The 21,875-nt window shown below is 44.1% G+C and overlaps 1 protein-coding gene across 2 annotated transcripts in view; it reads right to left on the minus strand.

Annotated features, from left to right (window-relative positions):
• LOC147672962 (DNA dC->dU-editing enzyme APOBEC-3C-like) overlaps nt 1–21,063 on the minus strand; it is a 154,377-nt gene extending 133,314 nt beyond the window's left edge. The window contains exon 1 of one of the 2 annotated variants that reach the window (XR_015303469.1): nt 20,503–21,063. Coding sequence is in view for 1 of the 2 variants with exons in the window: in XM_086947854.1 (XP_086803980.1) it covers nt 20,503–21,054 (552 nt within the window). In the remaining variant the exon portion in view is untranslated. The remainder of the gene's footprint in view (nt 1–20,502) is intronic. The other variant, XM_086947854.1, reaches the window with a different exon arrangement.
• Nucleotides 21,064–21,875: the final 812 nt, after the last annotated feature.

Here is a 21,875-nt window from a genome sequence, read left to right on the forward strand (position 1 = left end):
ATCTCTGAGCTAGACACCCTCGACTGACCTTTTGACATAATCCCTCCCAACAGTCTGGCGGTGTCCAGGGACACCGATGAGATTGCTCATGCTGACCTTGAGGTGCCTAATTCCCGCCAAATTGATAGTTCCGAATCTACACTGAAGGTTCTAAGTTGGAACGTGGCAGGCTTAGCCTCAAAATTAAAATTAGCGGACTGGGTAGATATGATAAGAGCATATGATATTCTTCTGCTCCAAGAGACTTGGGCCTCTAAAGAATTATATCTTGAGGGATTTGAATGTTTTAATGTTATTCTCGCCAATCCTACCTCCGGCAGACCATCAGGGGGCATATTAATATGGGTCAGCATTGCCTCAGGTGGTAGAACTAAACTTATCCCTACTGGGAATTCCAATTTTCAAGTCTTAATCTTCACACGGGGTGCATCTATTTGTTTTATTAATTTCTATAATAATGATTTTTTAACAACACCGAATCCTAACTTTGTAGAACTCTTTAATTTCATCTTGGACCGAGACAATCTTTTGGGAAAGTATAATTTGGTGGGGATTTGTCTAGGGGCTGATTTCAAAGCAAAGATAGAAAAAGGGCTTAATGGGAATCCCACTTACTTGAGTACACATAATCCATGCAAGAGAGGATATGAGTTAATTGACCATCTAGTGAACTCAAGTCTCCTAAATCTGATGGACCTTGCCCCTACTAACACCACCGATAATCCACTCCCTACATATAGAGGACCAGGACGAGCCTCAGTTATTGACTATGTTTTTATATCCCCCTCGTTACAAGACCATCTTCTCGGGGTAGAGGTAATGCCGTCCACCTTTGGAGATCATAATCCTATAATCGTCCTGTTAAAGGTTGCACGGCGTTCCAATCCTAGGAAAGAACTGGGAGCAGGTAATCTACACCTCTCTACCGACACCTTGAGAGTTAAATGGAGGGGTTTAGATTACAGGGAGATCTTTACGAAGATGGTAAAAGCATATCCCATTCTATGTGAGACATGTCTTGTCCTGGCAGACCCCAACCCTGAGGTAGTTTTTGCCTTCATTGAATTATGTGAGGGTATTAAAAATCTGATTTCTATACCAGTGGGCACACACAAACTCGATCCCAAATGGTTCGACAACACCTGCTCCAGAGCTAACAGGGAATTGGAATCAGCTTTGTCGGCACGACCCAGAGATCCCACCCTTATTCGCAAATTAAGATCTAATTACAAAAGGGAGTTAAGACTCAGGCGTGATATACTCCTGAAGGAACACTGGGATAATCTGGCTTGTGCTGCCAAAACTAATAACACAAACATCTATTGGTCTGCCACTAAATCCCTGAGAACTCTGGGAAATCCTTCTACCCCCCTTGACTGTAACATCTCTAGCGAAGCTTGGGTTGCCCATTTTTCTAAGATATCTGCCTCCCCATCACATCGTGATAATTCCCTGGATAACCAGCCTCCCACTAAAATTAAAATATCTCCAAGTGAGGTTGAGGAGGCAATACTCCAGAGTGCGGGCAATAAAGCCCCAGGCCGGACGGTCTACCTATAGACCTTATAAAATTAGAGCCGGAATTCTGGGCCCCTTTGTTATTAAATGTTTTTAATAACCTAATTATAACTGAAATCCCCAGTACATGGTCAACCTCTATTATCATTCCTGTTTTTAAAAAAGGATCTAGATCTGATCCTAGTTGTTATAGGCCCATCTCATTAATTGACAATACCCTCAAAATATTAGGGAGAGTTTTATTTAACAAGATCAGGGAATGGGCAGAGGATGAAAACATTCTGAATAAATGCCAGTTGGGATTCCGGAGCCACCTTGGTACAGTGGACAGTGTCTGAACCTCAATCTAATAATAGGGAAATATACTATAGCTCGACACAGTCCGCTGTACCTGGCATTTATGGACCTCTCGTCCACCTTTGATTTTGTTAATAGATCAAGGCTTTGGCAACGTCTTGTGGATTATGGTCTGGACAATAGTGTGGTTCATTTTTTGGCTTATCTCCATAGAGACTTAAAAGCTAGAGTAAGGATCAGTACGGACGGAGCAGTGTCAGGTGATATAACGTCAGTAGAGGCGTTAGACAAGGGTGCGTCATTGCCCCTCTTTTATTCATTTTATACATCAATGAACTTCATAATGTTTTGTCTAAACTAACTCCCGACGTCCCTATAATAAATGGTTATAAACTCCCCGCCCTACTCTATGCAGACGATGCTGTTTTAATGGGCCGCACAACAAATGCTTTGAGGATTTTAGTTAGGGGATTCGTAGATTTTATGTATAGTCTTGACCTTTGTACCAATTTAAAAAAATCATTTTTAATGTGTTGTGGCCCAAAAAAACGCCACATTAATAGGATCACTTTGGACCAAGATTCATTGCTATGCACTCACACTTTTCCCTACCTGGGCATTCAATTCTCTGATAACGGCTCCTGGACCCCACACTTGGCCTATGGACGGTCTAAATTTATCAAAGCAATAAACTCAGTATTGACTCTCCCTAAGCCAAAAAGATTAGAGGTGGTACTTTCCCTATTAAAAACTTATAGGACACAATGTGTTCCTATTATGACTTATGGGGCCGAAATTTGGGGATATACAAATTTAAAAAACGCACAGGCTGAGGAGAATAGATTCTGCAGAAGGCTCCTGGGTATACCAATCTCATTGTCTACTTTTTTAAGTCACACTGAACTAAAATTGGCCTATTTGGAGGACTACATCAAGGTCCGACCTGTCTTGTTCTGGATAAAGGTCTGGAAAAATCCAGAAGCGTCCCTGACCAGGGAAATCTTGGCAGACTGCTTAAAATGTGACCAGGGTCTTAGAATTCCCTGGCTGGCTCAAGTACGGGCGAGCCTGGCATCAGTCAACCTCGAGCATATCTTTGATAGCCCAGAAGAATTAGATGGGATTAACGGGAAGACCATCCGTAACATCCTTTACAAGCTTTATGGGGAGACCAGATACAAACAAGAATCCGTTAAAAGAACTGTGAAACAGTATATCCAAATAGTAAGTGACACCGAACCTATTCTGTGCACACTTGCCAGGGGGGTCTCCTTAAAGACATCACATGTTGGGAGCGTAGCCTCCTATTTCGTTTAAAAGCAGGATCTTTAAAATATTTACTGTGTTTCCCCATGGGCTATCAGCCCAACATCGAAAATTTGGCTTGCCCATGCCAAAATCCAGGGAAACAAACAATGGTGCACTTTCTGTTCTTCTGCTCCTTTTATCAAAAGTATAGCAAACTCCTCTTGATACCATTTTTCAGAGCCAGAGGTACAAAGGATTTTAAAGTGGCATACAAGATTGTTCTTCAGCTTCGAAAGGATGGCATTATATACAGTGTGTGCACTTTCTTAAAAATAGCCATCCGTTCCCGCTCTTCTATGAATTAACACCTATTATACCCACATTCAACATATATAGCTGGAGCTGGCTTATAATTGCACTTTGTATAGTCATACTTTATCCTACGCTGCTATTTGTAAATATATGAACCATAGTAATTGATGAATAAATGTCTATCTGGCAAAGAGGTATTACATGCGCTTAGTGGTGTTGCACACTTGCACTTTTCATTGTTGCACTTTACCATGCGTTGCCATTTGTAAACAAATGAACCATAGTAACCCGCTTACTTTAATGTTTCATGGGTGATCTTGTATTATGCACTTCATCTAGAAGGTCCAGTAAATACGAACTATGCACTTTACTAATTTAGCACTTTAGATAATGATGCCAAAGGCAAGCAAACTACTGTAGCAGATGGCTGTGAAATGTTTACTCCTTATACATTGCTGCTATTCTAAAGGTGATCTTATATGTATATATCAATTGATGCTGCTATAGAATTTTACTGAAAGTCGGTGATGAATTGGACAATAATGCACTATACAAATTTTTATGCAAGTATTGCTGCTATCGTTAATGATATGGAAACCGTAACAACGTTTTTACGTAATTTTATCGTGTTTTTATTCCTGACCATGTACGTAATTATGTGTGTACTTTTATGCATAGTGGAATATCCAAATAAAGTTTATTGACTTGACTTTGACTATAGCTCATGTTTTTTAGGAGCAACTTTTAGATACTCATTCTCAGTAGAATATATCATTTCTATATTACATAGTTGTGCTTATTGCATTTTTGTTGTCTGGCACCACCAGTATATATCACTGCCATTCGAGGACTAGTTGAGCGGATCCTGAACTGTAGAGATAAAAGGTAACTTCATGCCTAACAGCGTGCACACCATCATCCTTCTTTTGTGTATTGTATAAGGGAAGGTGCATTCAATTTCACTTGTGTATTGCAGCTTCAAGTGGGAACACGGTCCGCTTTCTGTAGACTAGGAGAATAAGGTCTACCTACTATTTCTCCTCGTGAATTTATGTCCATCAGATGTCTTGGGCTCAAGCGTCTAATTATCTTGGGTGACTACATTAGATATCGGATTTGATCTGTCTGCAGGTATATTTTGACTATTTAGTATATGTATTTAGCGGTAAAGAATCAGTGTCATTTATCATTTATCACATATGGTTATTATATATATTTCTTTATATCCTGCATATGTGATAATGCATCATTTTATTCGACCTTTTCATATATTCTTGATTGGGCGATTAAAGGCCTTAGGCTGGTAACTTATGGTCGTCTATTAAGATATCAAATCCAATGGCTCAGATGCGATATCTGTTTTAAATTAATAGGTCCTTTCATCTATTTTCCTTCCAGTTTTATCCATTCCTTCTTTGACCGTGGCCGTTTCCCGGTGTTTTTACATGATATTTAGGTAAGTGTTATCTGTTATCTAGGGACTCTCAAGAGCGTTCAACATGTTACAGACTCAGTGTACTACATTGTCTTATGTGTTATGTTTTGTTATATGATTTGTTGTTTTTCATGCAGAAAGTCAAGTGGCTTCTCCTGAAGAGACCATATGTTACGCCGAAACACGCGTAGAGATTAACACCTTTTTCTACAAAGACTTAGCCACCTGTGGTTCATACCACCATATTATGCATATTATGTGTTTTTTGTATATTTCTGTGATAGAATGTATGTGAATTGAATAGGATTTTATGTATTGTTATATCGGTTGTCATGTCACTGTTACGTTATTATGTATGGTATTGTCGTACCTTTAAAAAAACCTATTTGCATGAATAAAATGAATTGTTCTTAACTGTCTTTTGGTAGTACACTGAGCCTCTGTTTATCATTTCTTATGTATAAGATCTTATTTTCGCCAGGTTTCTAGTTGCCTTCGAATGTTACTATTATAGGAAGATCCTTCTCCTACATCACAGCAAAGGCCTGGAATGAGCTCCCGATCGACATCAGACGTTCCCCTTCCCTGAACCTCATCAGGAAGACACTCAAGACCTGGCTTTTCGACTGAACGGAGCTGTCTACCCCCCTTTTCCCCCAGCGCCTTGAGACCCTCATGGGTAAGTAGTGTGCTTACAACTTTGTAAAAATTGAGCTGAATGCTAAGACCTAGTTACTTATCCCTAGTTGAATGTGGGAAATCTATCAATCACGATTTGTAAGCAAAATTGTAGCCATGGGCGCAAGATACATTTTTTATGGAGATTATTCGGTTATTAAATTATAATTATTGGGCTTCTACTGTTGAAATCCATTGCTCTGGGTTTTTCTTTTCATTACTGAGTGTACATTTACAATTCATTGATTATATTTATGAATTAAGAACTTCAACCTAGAAGAAAACTGTGTCTTGCCCTTTTTCTGTTTCAAACATTGGCAAAGCCAACAGGTTTAGGCAATATGAGAGCTACTGGCGTTGTCAATGTAAATGTCTTTAACCAATGTGTATAGCAGCACATGTGCTGTTCAGCACAGCTGAAAGTCCCGGGAAAAAGTGCTATGACGCGGCCATGTCATAGTGCTTTTTTGTGGGCTGGAGAGGCAGGATAAGGAACCCAACAGGTTGGGGAGAAGAGACAGCACATGCACTGTAGCTGAAACCTAGAATGAATGTTTCCTTATGTAATGTAACTGTTGCTCTTATAAAGCACTCCAATACGTTCAGGCTGAGTTTGCCTACAGACAACTGCAAAAAAAAATTATGTGAAGCTCCTCACCCTGCCTGCTGGGCATGGCTGCAAAAAACGCAGAGGGGGCTGAGAGCAGAAAGGAGGTGGACAGGGGAAAAGGTGCACAAGTGTGAGGGGGTGGTTGTTAAAGAAGAAACAGACAGGGGCAGAGGGCGGGAGGGAAAAGAAGCAACAGGTATTGGCGAAGGGTGGGAGGGGAAAGGAGTGACTTAAAACACAAGCATATGTATGGAGTACTTAGACACAATTAAAAAAGTAGCTCAAAAAACGGAAGCAGTGGATGGACACAAGTAATTGGCCCATGCTCTAGGGGCGGGCCAAACACAAGAAGAGGCATGACGCATGCATGTCATGACAAACCGGAGTAAATAATATGAGAGCGACGTTGAAGCTAACAAATGGTAAGCCTATGGTTGGACTGTAGCTCACTAACTGTAAACAAAAATGTCTTGAAGAGACTGTGCATGTGCTGTCTAGCCAAGACCTGAAAATTGCATCTATCTATCTATCTGAAGAACTTCGACTATCTCTGCCTCGATAAGTGGTAATATGCTGAAATAGTTAAGGCCTGATCTAATAATTGGCGACCCTGAAACATTTTGTATTCTTGTGCATTTTTAACAAATTCTTTCTATCTTCATGGTTTTTAACTAGGGCTCAATGTTTCCCATTTTTACAGATAAGTACAGTCAGAAAACTTTGTGTTCCTTGTCTGTATATGTTTTTAAAAACAGAAAAATACAGATGGTTTGGCTTCTTTTGAGTGACTCTCTGTGCTGAAGTTAATGACTTTCAGGCCAATAACTGCACATATTGACAACATGGGGAGGTTCAAAGCTCAAAGAGATTTGCTTAATTTACTCTATATTTCAACATGTATTTGCTTTTTTAATGTGGGTTAATTATATTATTATTTGTGGCAGTGTAATGTTCTAAAACTTGTAAATGTAATGCAATTTGTACTTGTAAAGCGCACTAATACCCCAACTGGGGTGTCCTGGCGCTGTAACGCATACCGCTGTGGAACCCTTCCTGGCTTTTCCCTGTGAAATGTCCACTCCTGGGCACCCCCAAGGTGAAGCCAAGCATCCCAGCGCTGATGGGGCCGTTGTGGAGATTAAGCAAGCTATTGCCCAGAGTTGCAGAGTGGGACCCATGATTGGAATAGGCACTGAGGCGAGAATGATCAGGTCCGAGGAAATTGAGCCCAAGACTCGTCGAGGCAACAAATACCGATTGCATGTTTAGCCGTTAAATAAATGCGGAAATATGCAAGTTATAACCTAATCTGTTCACAAAACACTAAATATATATGGATAAATACTAATAGGATGGCCCAAAAAATAATTATGGATAAACACAGATGGAAATGTTATAAAAATAAATACCATGAAACCTGGATCCTATTTATACCTTACTGTCAATATTAAAAAATGTAAAATCCTGTAGGCGTTGTTTATATGAGAGTGACTCCCTTGGTGTAATAGTCTATAGTGAATCATCCCATTTGTATGGCAAGACCTGCTTCTATATCTTTCTAACAGATGGCTTAGTGAGCTAAAGCTCTTTGCTAATATCTGCTGTGATATGAAGATCACAAGTGCGAATCCTGCAAAGGACATTACAGCCTTCTGAGGTCTGTAAATTGAAAGGCATTAAATCTGAGAAACCGTAGCATTTGTTATTTACAGTGTGCTATGCAGGACTACATAAAAAAGAATAATTTATGGTGTGAAGTACAAACATTTTAAGAGGCCTCTTTCGATGTTGTCACTGGGGGTGAGAACACAAACAGGGGGACTGCACTTGCAGCAGAGGTCACTGCCATAGCACATGTAATGTAATGTAATGTAAATGTGATTTGTAGAGGGCAAACTCATGCCAGAGGGCGTCCAATGGTAATAGACCCAGTGACAACACAACAACGAGCCGGCGTACAGAACGGGCACGATTCACAGAACTAACTTAAGACAAAATCCTAAACTTACTACCATTTTGGTATTCACAGAAGACACTTACTCATTTTGGTATTCACAGAAGGCACTTACTCATTGATGAGTAAGTGCCTTCTGTGAATACCAAAATGAGTAAGTGCACTTACTCATTTTGGTATTCAGAGAAGGCACTTACTCATCAAAAAGTAAGTGCCTTCTGTGAATACCAAAATTAGTAAATGGTAGGAAGTTTAGGATTTTGTCTTAAGTTAGTTCTGTGAATCAGGCCCAACATGTTTCCTCAGCACTGTCTTTAGGCAATGCAGGTCTCACCTGCACTGACTGCTGGGATATCTGTCACTTCTGTCCCTGTGATCGAAAGAGAGGAAATAATGGTCATGTTGAAATACATGTGCAGGGTTATGTTGAAAGATATAATGGAGGGGTAACACTCAAAGAGTAACTTTGAGATACAAATTAGAAAATTACTCGATGAAAGAGGAGAAACATTAGACACATTTATTGATTTCATTTAACCTAGTTTTATTTTAATAATTATCACCTCAGGCAAGGATTTTCATTGTTATGTGGGTCAGTGGGTATATTGTTTTCCGGTATGATGAATTCAGAACTACAAAAAACACAAAAAATGAACTTTTGGAATGGAGAACGGTCTCTTGTATGGCTCTGGAGAGCGCCGTCCCTGTATCGAAGCTCCCTTAGCAAGCTCTAGTGTTTTTGACCCCCAAATCAAGACACGTGACAATCATGCATGTACACTAGGGCCTTTCTGTAATGTGGAATGAGACCCAGAGCAGGGCTTTGTGGTCGGGAGGGTACACCCAATTTTAGCCTAGTGGCTAGTGTCATCTACCAGGGCTGTAGAGGACTGGCAGTGGTGCAAGAGGATTGACCATTGTTCAGGTCAGACCTTGGTTTCCATTGCCTGCTTTGGGAGATCAACCTATTGACCTCTCCCTTGTCTGAAACTGTTCTGCCGCTTCCCTATATTTGTGTCCATTTCCCATTCATAGGAAGAATGGATATAGCATGTGTACACACTGCTGACGTGTAGATGTTGCATGTACATTTGTTGTCTATGTGTTATAAAATGCATGTGGAGAGTGAGACAGGGCATGAAGCTACGGCTGCAATGGGTTCCATTTTCTATCAGGCATACTAAACATATTACCTACGATGAAGGTTTGGGGGAAGAGACCAGATGGCAAAAGTTTATTGCAGGGCTTCTCCCCAGGATATTCCGGGGATCTATCTCAGAAGGTCTAACAGTAGAGTGTTGAATTGAGGAAGGAGACAGAGGGTACCTGTGCAGCTAGGAAGTTAACACTGTCCATTACTGGCAAATTGTTCCCTGGGAGAGAATATCCCCAACTGGTTCACTGGTAGTTAAACTGGACAGCCTCGCTTGCCGGTGTGCTTTTGTTTTGAGTTGCTCCTTAGAGAACAGTCCTGGCCATTCATTTTCGTCTTGCTCACACTTGTCACAAAGGCCATAGCTGGACCAGTCTGTAAGGAATTTCTAAAAGTGTAGAATGGCCCAGGGCTGCTCACAAAGCTGAACTACTGGAATACACAAGACTTGTCTGTATCTTAAGTATATAGATGAGGAAGACATTTTCCATCAGTGTACCAAGATTTCCTGACCAGAATCCTTGGGTCCTACACAAGTTATGACCAGGAGATTTCTTTGAGCTCTAGGGTTGGGGTACTGGCCAGCAACCTACCAATCCAGGTTCTGCACCAATACCTGGGTAACACTTGTTTAACTTGCTAGGATGTCTGCATGCAAACTGCATTGAGGGATATATCTGACTGACTGCTCAAGGAAGACACTAGAGGTGTCCTTGCATGAAGAAGATGCTGCTCAAAAGAAGCAGAGGCTGTAAGTAGCTGAGGGCAGATGAGGAGACGGCAACACAATGATACAAGTTGCGACTTCTCTTACGAGGCTGTGATCAATATCTAGAAGCCTGGGTGTGTCTCCCTTTTAAAGTCTGCATCTACACCTATGACTGAGGGTGTTCCAAAATTCATCCTGAAGAAAATGTCATTGCGAGACTTAACGCCATGATCTCTGCAACCCTGACCTAGGCTGCCACCTGTGCACCTCCATCAGTCATATGCTTGTCATGGCTTGACCTAACTTTTGTTACAAGTGGCGTACAATATGAAGGGCAAACTCCACCATTTGGGCTGAGGCCCGCATGAAGTATCTTCGCTTTGTGGGCCGTGCCAAGTGCACACCATCAGAAAGGGTCTCCCTCCAGTAACAGAGGCGAACAGAGGCAATGCATGTGAAACCACTTAATGAACGTCACTGTTTGAAAAAATAAGGTAAAATAGCATTGTTTTCTGAGGGAAGAGGAGAGTGTTCTCAAGTAGGGTCTAACTAAGAGTTTTGGCTATTTCTGAGAGCAGCCAGAGCACTAGGCAATATCCCCTTTGTGTCCCGGTATAGCTGCCAACACACAGGCCAAGGGCCAATGCACTGCATCAGAAAAAACTGACCCAGATCATACCAAGCTTTCTGCTCATATTGGTGCCATCTTAAGCACCCTCTACTAAAGTGTGAACCTGTTCCTTCTTCTTTATTGCCTGTGATAAAATTAAAGGGCTTTCTTTTCTACAAAGAAGTTTCTGTCTAAAAAGTGGTTTATTACTTGTCGCCCAATGATTCTTGTGTGCTGAGACTGTAGCTTCACCCCACGTCCCTGAGTGAACTTTGAACTGCTTGACTTTGCTACCCTGAGAGTTGGGTGCTAAAGAGGTGCGCTTGGTGATCAGTTTTGGGTCCAAGAGTAAGGTTAAAGTGCTAGGCACTAGTGGTAAGTGGCTCGGGTTGATACATTTGGGCCAGTAATCTCAACTGTTCATTTGCACCTGAAGAAGTTCCACCATGGACACTCATTCACACCTCTAAACAGCCATAGGTCGCTACTTTTCAAATATCTTTCTAAGGGGGGGCGTGGCTAGCAGCCGATCATGGCGGCAGCATAAGGGATAGGCTCCGCGGTTAAGGCGGCCTCTTCGACTATCCGGTTCGTAATCCGTCACATTTTTCAAGCCCTGCAGGAGGGAACCAGAGCCCAGGACCGGGCGGTGCAAGTGGCGGAAAGCGGCGTTCAAATCCGACACCTGGTGACCGAGCTCCGTCGGAGCTGCGGACTGGCCTACTCCGACCATCTGAGCCGGGACCTTCCCTGATCGACTAGCCCGACAGGAAGTGAAGCCGTTCCGGGGGACCTGCGCCGGAAGTGCTCGCACGTTGTGAATGGCGGCCGGAACCCAGTAACCACGCCGACCGATTGGGCACTGCCTACACTTAGAGGTGGAGTGGCGGCATCTGCACACCACGGCCGCCACCTCCGGACCCGTATACTGCATGACCGGCGGCCACACGCGGAGTGGAGCTCAGGATTGTAAGGGACAGCCGCCATTTTCTGAACGGTGAAAGACAGTGCGCACCAACAGACCGCTAGCATAAATCGCCCTGCGGAGCGACCTACCTGTGCCCGGTTGGTGAGCAAACTGCACCCGGTTCGTAAGAACGGTACGATCCTCCGGGGCCCGGGGGAGGGTCAGCTCATTGGTGCCGATGGACAGCAGGGAAGCTCCCTAATCGCGCTCACACGTGAGCAAGAGCGCCAACACTCCACGACCATTGCGGATGAGACGCTCCCAACAAGCTGGAGCGGAGAGGCCTGAAAGCCACGAAGACCAAAGGTATGGCGGGGAAAGGACCGAAGAGCGGCACCACGCAGACCCGCATAGAACGCTATGCCTACGACAAGCCAGCTACCTCCCCCACGACAGGGAAAGAGACGGGGGGCAAAACTGCAGATGCCCCGGGAGGAAAGAAGGCAACATTAGACGACGTGACGCAGGCATTGGCTCAGCTACAGACGACAGTGGGCTCGATCTCAACGGATGTAACGTTGCTCAGAGCCGACCTCCATAAAATGTCGGAGAAAGTCAACGCCATGGAAGTGGTCACAAAGTCCCTCGTAGAGGACGTCTCGGAACTCCAGCAGGCAATGGGGAAGTTGGCAACGGACAACAAGGTACTGCGTGAGAAACTCGATGAGCAAGAAGGGCGCTCTAGGCGGAACAACATCCGCATTATTGGGGTACTGGAGTCGGAAGGCACGAGAGCCATGGACTTGTATGTGGAGAGCCTAATTAAGAATGAACTTAAGCCAAAAGGACTGTCCACTTTCTTCTCCGTGGAGAGGGCTCACCGCGTACCAGGTGGTCAACCGAAACCAGGGGTGTCCCCGCGGCCTATAGTTGCTCGACTATTCAATTTCCGAGACCGGGATGCCATCTTGCAGGCAGCCAGGATGTCCCCTCCCATCAGACTTCAGAACTCCACTGTGGCTTTCTTCCCCGATTATACAGCGGACGATGCACGCAGGCGAAGAACCTTCTTCGAGCTAAAGAAAGAACTAAGGACACAAGAGATCCCGTATTCCATGCTCTTCCCGGCAAGGCTCAGGGTGGTAGCAGAAAATAAAACATGGTTCTTTGACACCCCTGATGCTGTGCAAGACTGGCTAGAGGGATGGAGGCCGGGCCCTCACCCTCGGCGAACCAACCGACACCCAAAGGGCCGTAATGTAGGAAGACATCAAGATTCCCAGGCATCGGGAGGGGGCCCGGAGAGCAGCTCGCCCTTAAGAGACGAAGATGGACAAGAGGAGAACGAAGAACTATGATCTCCAGGTTTTCATAATTTACTAGACTTATTGTGCTGCTCACACGCCACCCGCCATTGGACACTGGGTGATGGACCTCTGGGGGTAAGACTGAGAGACCGCTGGCTGCGGAGAGTCCCTCACCCTGACGCGCAAGTACAATGTTTTGGGGTTGGGACATGCACTCTGCTCAGTTGGGGGGGGCGGGCAGTTTTGAGTCCGTATAGCAGGGGGGCAGGGAGGGGGGTGGGTAGGGGTAAGGGGATGGTTAAAGTTCGGGACCACTTGGTCCTACAAGTTATGGTTTTGACACACGCACATGCTGATTGGTATGACACTGCCTTTGGACAGCACCACATGTCATTGGAGAGGCCCAATAGCAAGGGGTACGATAGCATCACACCTGCCTTGTGCATGCCCTCACACAACACCTCACTCACTGCGAGAAGGCCTCGCGGCTTATCTAGATCCCTCTGCAGGACATGGGGGAGATTGCATCCTATGGTTTCTTTCAGGCCCCACCACCAGCGATTCCTATGGCCAGGGTAAATAGTCACACCCCACCAGCCCCACTGCAAATTATGTCCTGGAACATTAGGGGCCTGGGCGATAGGATCAAAAGGGGCCTGGTGCTACAAGGAATTAAGAGACAGGGACCCGCCCTGGTTCTTTTGCAAGAAACACACTTGGTGGGGGCAGCCACACAGGCTCTGGATAGGCGAGGATACCACATGATAGTGCACGCAGAATTTACCTCAGGGTCACGTGGCACAGGCATATTGCTGCGAAAGTCCTCCCAATACATAGTGAAATCCACGAAAATAGATGACCAGGGCCGCTTTGCAGCGGTACATGGCCAGTGGGAGGGTAGACTACTAAACGTGGTCTCCGTTTACATCCCGCCGGCGCTGCAAGCCGTGGCACTGCCAGACCTCGGCAAGTTCCTATTAGAACTCCCTGAAGGAGAACTACTTATTGGCGGAGATTTTAACACAACGCTCACAAACACCCTTGATCGGTTCCCCCATGCGAACACACACAGATGGCCCTAGCAAACTCCAGAATTTTCTAGAAGCGCAGGGATTGGTGGATGTGTGGCGTCTGCTACACCCGGAACAGCAACAGTACACTTACTACTCAGCAACACACAATAGCCTTTCAAGGATAGACTACTTTTTCACATTAGGAAACGGCCTCCTTAATATTGACGAAGCAAAGATACAGCCAAGGGGCATTTCGGACCACTCGCCGATCACTCTGACCCTGTCTAGTACAGGCACCAAACGCAAGAGGATCTATCCAATCTTTCCAGGGTATCTCAAAATCCCAAAAATTAGTAAAGACCTGAAGAAAGTGACCCGACTATATTTTGAAGAGAATCAGTCCTCGGTAGCCTCCCTCTCAATATTATGGGAAGCCTACAAAACAGTGTTCAGGGGACAGGCTATTGCAGCGATAACAAATCACAAGAGAGTACAAAGGAGGGAAGCTTTGGAGCTGGAATTGGGCCTCGAGAGGGCCAACACCGCCCATATGGCTGACCCCACAGAAGACATACTTCATGCCTTGCAGATACACCAATGCCGCCTCAACGACCATTTGAGGCGTGTGACCATGGCGGGCATCGCCGCGACTATACACAGAGTCTACGATATTGGGGACAAAACCAGTAAACTCCTTGCGTGGCTGGACAGGAAACAGGGGGGAGGCAGGAACATACTGCAAATTACTGACGCATATGGCATAGCACACACCCAGCCGGAGGAAATTGTAGATGCATTGGCCGGCCACTTTAGTGAAGTATACACCCCGACAGCAGTAGTGACGGAGGATTAAGCCCGAGCCACCCTCGACTGTGTGCCTCTACCGGCGCTGACAGAGGAGGCGGCGAAGGACCTCGACGCCCCCTTAACAACTGATGAAATTCAGTTGGCAATTAACTCCCTCCACTCGGGTAAGGCTCTGGGCCCCAACGGGGTGCCCATTGAATGGTTTAAAACCATGTGGGAATCCCTGAGTGAACCCCTACTTCAGATGTATGAGGAGAGTAGAGAAAAGGGTACGCTGCCCCCGGATCAGCGGATGGCAACTATAGTCGCCATCCCAAAACTGGGTAAACCGCCTAGCGACTGTAAGTCCTATAGACCTATTTCGCTCCTGAACCCAGAGGCCAAAATAATAGCGAAAGTGCTGGCGAACAGGCTTATGCCATGCTTAGGTCAGCTGATCCACCCGGACCAATCCGGCTTTATGCCACATAGAAGCACGGCCTTGAATCTTCGTAGAGTGCACGGAGTTTTGGCGCGAATCTCACTGTTGAAGGAACCAGCAGCGATATTGTCATTGGACGCCAAAATGGCATTTGACATGGTAGAATGGTGCTATCTCTTCGCGGTGCTCACTCGCATGGGGTTTGGGCCCGTCTTTATTTCGTGGATTAGGTTACTATACAAAGACCCCGTGGCCAGGGTAGTGGTGAATGGACACACGTCACGAGACATACGTCTGGGACGAGGAACTCGACAGGGGTGCCCACTCTCGCCCCTCCTCTTTGCACTGGTCCTAGAACCGCTGGCGGTCACTATTCGAAGTACGCAGCTCCTGAGGGGGATTAGATGGGATCAACACTGGGAAGACAGAGTGTCCTTATATGCGGACAATATGTTGATATACCTCACGGACTTAGAGAATAGCCTTCCAAACCTCCTAGCAATCTGCAACTCACACGGGCGAGTGTCAGGCTACACTATCAACTGGTCTAAATCGATACTCTTTGAGCTCAGACTCCTGCCCGCTGGAGGTGGCTTCTTCTTCCTTTAAATACCTAGGAATACATATCACTCGAGACGACACTGAGTTTTCAACACTCAATCTGCAACCCCCTCTAATTCGACTACGTAATGATGTACAACACTGGAAGGAACTTCCATTAACACTACTGGGCAGAGCAGCAATATTTAAAATGATGGCGCTACCGCGCTTTCTATACGTACTTGAGAACGCCCCAAAATTGGTACCCGCCAGTTTCCTCCAGAGGGTAACAGCACTGATATCGAGTTTGCTCTGGGGAAACAGACCAGCCCGAATATCTCACACGAAACTTAACAGGAGCTGGTACGATGGCGGAATTGCACTGCCTAATATGCAGTTGTATTACTGGGCGGCCCAACTCAAGATCCTCAACCTGTGGGTACACGCCCCACAGGACGACCCAGCATTCAAGTCAGACAGGGCACAACTAGGTACAAACAGTTTACTAGCACCTCTATACCACCGGGGCACAGGGGCGAAACTTATAGGACCCACCAAACATACCGTACAGCTATGGTACAAGGCGCAAGCGAAGCTACACTGGGATGGGACCATCATGAAGCTCACACCACTGTGGGACACCAAGGCATTGGGACACCTACGGCGCACTAAGGGCTTCACCCAGTGGGATAACATTGGGATATCGACAATGGGGGACATGTGGACTAGAGAGGGCGTGATCCCGTTTGCGTCCTTTCAGGACCAGTATGAACTGGGAGATAACAAGCTGTATAGGTATATACAAATCAGACATGCCCTCCAGGCGGCAATCCCACCGAATACGACACCACCAGCGTCCTCCCCGCTGGAAGACCGTCTGCTCACGGACTTCATGCAGGAAGGCGCAACCTACTTAACATATCGTAAATTGATTAATAACTTACCTGACCCACTGGAGAGGTTGAAGGACAAATGGGTGGCCGAAGTCGGAGACTTTGATGACTCCGATTGGAACGCTGCCATTGCATCCCCGCGTGAGGCTGGCATATCGTCTAAATTCCGCCTGGTACAACTAAAAATCCTACACAGGGTATACTATACGAGAACTACATTACACAAATTGCAGAGAGCAGAACATCCCTATTGTCTCAGGGGCTGCGGGGAAGAGGGCACGTTCATACACACACTTTGGAGCTGCACACGTATTGTTGGCTACTGGCAGCGGGTACTCCGCACTATCGCTCAAACACTTAACACCTCACTAACACTGGACCCACGTGTATGCCTATTGAATGTATGGGGACCTACAGATCTCACATTTTATGAGAGGCTATGGACTACGATAGGCCTCATGACGGCCAAACGGGACATTGCACAAAAATGGGGGGCAGCGGAACTCCCCACTCTGGCACAATGGAGCAGAAACATGGATATGCTCATGTTGACGGAAAGGACAGTATACAAACTGAGAGATAATCCACACAAATGGAATGGGGTTTGGCAACCATGGAACACGTACAGAGGGGATATTTGTGAGCCATTGCCGGAGGAGGATCTTGATAGCTCTGGGGATGAGGAGGACACTGAATAGGGGTCAAGGACAACGGAAGGCAGCACACGTGAGAGGAACGGGGCTAGTTTCAATGCAGCGGGGTTTAGTGAAGGGGGATGCGCGAGCGGGATGTAACTTAGGGGGACTTGCAGAACTGATCTCTCGCAGGGCAGCGTCGATACCAGATAGCAAACCATGTATAAATTGTTGACATACTGACTTACATGTGAAGTTTATTAGTTATACAAAAAACACAAAATGCAAATTGTATTTCGATATATATTTTATCTGTTCCGTATGAATAAGTATCCTGAGTAACCAATAATGCTTCAACAATCGGAGAAGGCCAAAATATCTGTACCTGGATCATCCGTACAACATACTGCAAGCCGGCCTCAGGGTTGTAGGCGCAATTATGTACTGTCATTGAAAATATCTATATGACTTTGCAATAAAAAATATTTTTAAAAAAATATATCTTTCTAAGAACTGTGTTGCTGGTTGCTGTAACTAAGTTATATAGTAAAGATGTGACCAAATCACAACTTTTAATAGCACACATCACCCCACCAGTGATTGAATCTGACATTTTCAAAGATTCCTAATTCCAGCATAAAGTGAATAAGTGCAATCAAGGTGACCTTTGAGCCTCTAAATATTTAGTCTTTTTATGACAGTTTTACTACTCTTTTTGCAACTTTAGTTAGTATTAATTGTGGCTATTTGTCTGCCCTCCCATGATGTCTACCCACGATTTTTAAAACATCCCTTGTGCTTTTATTGGACACAGTCTGAAATGTTGCCAGTTTCAGAAAGTATATGTTGTCTCTTGCAAGCAACTATCCCTGCCATGGCAGCTATTCACACGCGGTTGCAAATTACAACCTGCCCAATTAGGATTCATTGGGGAAGTTGTTTTGCGACCACCTGCAAATAGAACATTTGCAATACAACCTATTTGTTCATAGGTCACATCACAAACTGCATTCCCATTTGCAAACCAGTTGGTGTGCAAATAGCATTTCCCTGATTTTTGACTGGCAATGGTACATGATGAAGTATTTAAAGCAATTTGATGGAGGCGAATGGGCTTACCATGGAGAAGTGTGGCTCAATGGTTAGAGCGGCAGACCCTGATGCAGATGTCTAGTCCGGGACCAGGGATCAATTCCCCCCCTCGGCGGGTCTTGGGCTCAAAAAATCCACAGACCTGATAATTCTCGCCTCGGTGCCTATTCCAATCATGGAGTGCAACTCTGGGCAATAGCTTTCTTAATCTCCACAACGGCCCCCACAACGCTAAGGATGCCTGGCCTCCACCTTGGGGGTGCCCAGGAGTGGTCGCCTCACAGGGAAAGCCAGGATGGGTTCCACAGCGGTATTCGTACAAGCGCCTTGAGACCCTTGCGGGTGAGTAGTGCGCTATACAAGTATCAATTTACAATTTACCACGCACAGGTTCGGAGAGCAATTGATACATCTAACTTCCTGTATTCCCTGTATTACAAACCTGCACCCAGGACGTATAGCCTGCCTTACATAAGCAGGTATGTAAAGTTGCAGGGAATGGCTGGTCTTCCATCCTTAGACACGCCAGAAAGCTTCAGCCTCGATAATCCCCTGCACCCTGCCATACAGACCTGAATATCCAGTGAACGGGAAATTAGTTTTGTCACCTTATCTCACTTAAGGGAAACAATAACCACACCAGAATAGTGTTAGGGTGCTACGGACTTCCTTTTAGGGGAAAAAAGTCTAAGTACAAAACATCCCTTTAATCTCGAATCCTGCTCAAGCCAAGGCATCATCTCCCTAAACCTTCACATCAGCTCTTGGTTCAATAATGGAGAATGTTACAGGGTCACACAAAGGGGCAATTTTACCTCATCTCTTGCTCTATCCTCCTGTAGGTCATTACAAGCTCTTGGGTTATGATCTATTACAGTGCTTTGGGCAGAGCCAACTACACAACCGGCTACACCAGAAGTAGTGTTAGTTTAATTATTCCAATACTTCTCCACCTCAGTCTTTACATTCAAGAGTTAAGCTCGCCCTAAGCCCTAAACTCAAGTAACACTAGTTCAGTCTACATAGTTCTGAATTAAAATCGGATTACATTACCTAAAATAAATTAGTTAATGGTTTAAGGAGAAATACAAGAGCAGAGAGTCAACGGCGAAAGATAAAGACAAATGAGCTCCTGCGAAGGTAAATTGAATGCCAATGACAACTTGATACACAAACATGCTTGTGCTCAAGAGCAACAATCAAGTGAATAAAATAATCCAGCTCTGATATCCTTCGGGATCAAGTTCGCACTATATAAAACTTTATAAATAAATAAATATGATTAGAATAAATGCCAAAGATGGGGTTAGGCTCTGACTACAAAATCCAATCTCAGGCCCGTCTTTGTCCATTATGACAAGGTTCATACAAAAAACAATTTTCAAGCAAAAGATAGCTCTCAGAAGCTGTGCTTTTGGTGATTCTCAGTTAAGGGTGATCATAAAGAGATTTAGATTTATAAGTAAAAGATTTCACGGGTGGCAATCCACAGTGTTGTCCTTGACTCTTGAAATAGGAAAACATTTTCACTCTTTTTATGAAGACTAGCCAAAGATAATCAGCTGTCCTATTTCTTTTTCTTAAAAATGTCTTGAGACCATTATTATGCTCCACATATCACCAAACGTTTTCATACGGTCTCTCATTGTTTCCCCCATAGAGTAAACGTTTTTTTAACTTGGGGCCTGAAAACAGGTGCTTATCATGATTAAAAATTCAACACCAAGGTGATCCAAATTTATTGGGTGAAGTCAATTTTGCTACTCCGACCATTTGGGGAATAACATGCAAATTTTGCCGGCCCCATTGCAATTAAAAGAGGTCTCCTAAAGATGTCTCAGAATATGTTACTTAATGATTCAACAAACTGCGGGACATGCACAGGGCCATCCACACATTTGACAAATTGATAATAACGGCTATGATCATTTTGTTGAACATGTGGATGGATAAATTATTGTAAATTGACTTATGTGCCCCCAATTTTGTGGCTCATTTAAACTACTGGAACCACTTAATGGCATGCGAGCAGTTGGTGTGACCTCCTCACCATTTTACTAAACTCTTCACAATGCTACCATGAACTACAGTTAGAGCAATTGATCACCTAGAATACACCTCTACAAGTTTTTCTTGATTTTCTCATGTTCATCAGTTGAGAACCAATTAGATTGTAGCTTCCCATAGCTCTGGGTCACCTCACTCTTGTCCACAACAGTTTATTACATTAAAATACTAATTTACCTCTAGAGCTGTAACATAATAGAACCAGCATGTGCATGTGTGTGTCATGTAAGATCTACAAGAAGCTTCCCTCTTTCTTTCCTACAATTCATTTTGCATAATTGGAAGAAATACCATACCTCTGTTAGCTGAACACGAAGCCATTCTGTATATTTCTTACAGATGAGTTCTGAGCCAGACCATGGTACAACGCTGTCACGTGGGTCAACAAACGAATAAAAACCTTTTTCATAATCAGTTTTGTCCATTATCTTAATAGAGACTCCATGTTTAGTAAGCCTCCTCAGGCCTACTGGAATTTTTTCATCATTCCATTTGTAAACTCTTGCACAGTTTATATCCAACTTAACATTGTTCTCGTTCTTAGAAATAAAGTTAGATATTTCATTGCAGCAACTGTAGCAGGGACTATAAGAGATGTAAAAAGAGACCTTGAATTTTTCTCCTGGATTAGGAATGTTTACGTTAACATACTGTTGCAATTCTTTTAAAACAAGATGTTCAGCATGTTCGCCTTGTAGGTTATTATAGGCAAAGCCCCACAAATTCCATAATTGCCTGTTATCTGTCTTCAATCCGAAGCACAACAATGTTTTGTAAAGACAATCTGCGTTGGAAAAGTTTTTCTGGAATTCCTCCGAAGACACAAACTCTCTCAATTTCAGAGGCATTTCATTTGAGCTGGATCTAAAAAAAAAATTCAACGAATCACAGAAGAGTAGACAAATGACAATCAAAGTTACTGAACACCACTGATGCTTTATAGTACTACTTCTGTTCATCTTCAGAGAAATTTCAGAACCGTGAAGTGTTTGACTTCAAATTTAATTTTTTTTACACTTAACACATTGTAGAGAATCTTGTTATCTTCAAAAGAACTGGGCTGCAACTAACAATGGCAGCTGACACTGGTGTAATCATCACAAAATCAATATTTTACAAGAAACCTACTGATGGTAAGTGGGACAGCAGTGAAGCTCTACATGGATTATGATACAGTTTCTCCCCATTTTTTCTGTATGTATATGAAAATTTACTTCTGAACTTGCATTAAGACAATGTTTACCACTGAGCTAAGAAAGATTCCTAATAAAGTTTGGAGAAAGCAGCTTGTAATCCCCAAAAATAGTAAAGGAATAATAGGAAAGCAGAAAGAGGAGTAAGAATAAAGGAGCAGTGTGAGAATAAGTTATTGTGCTATTAGTGTGAAAGAATGATTATATGGCAAATAGTAAAATAAGTCCTAAGAGTAAGGTGCATTGTCATCCACATAAAAATGGTGGACATTTAGTAAGCTGCTACAGGAGTGACAGAGATTGAAAAGTACAAAATGCTAGGTCAATATTTGTCTCCAAGGAAAGTGATGGTGGAAATGTGTTATCAAATGTGGAAGAGAAGGAAGCATGGAAAAGATTGTGGTTTGTAGTGTGAGTATTTGTGGGGTAAAAAGTGAGATGGTGGCAGATTCAAGATCTCAGTTTACCACACTGTC

The sequence above is a fragment of the Lissotriton vulgaris genome (genome assembly GCF_964263255.1).
Source record: "Lissotriton vulgaris chromosome 8 unlocalized genomic scaffold, aLisVul1.2 SUPER_8_unloc_1, whole genome shotgun sequence".
In the NCBI taxonomy this organism is placed as follows: Eukaryota; Metazoa; Chordata; class Amphibia; order Caudata; family Salamandridae; genus Lissotriton; species Lissotriton vulgaris.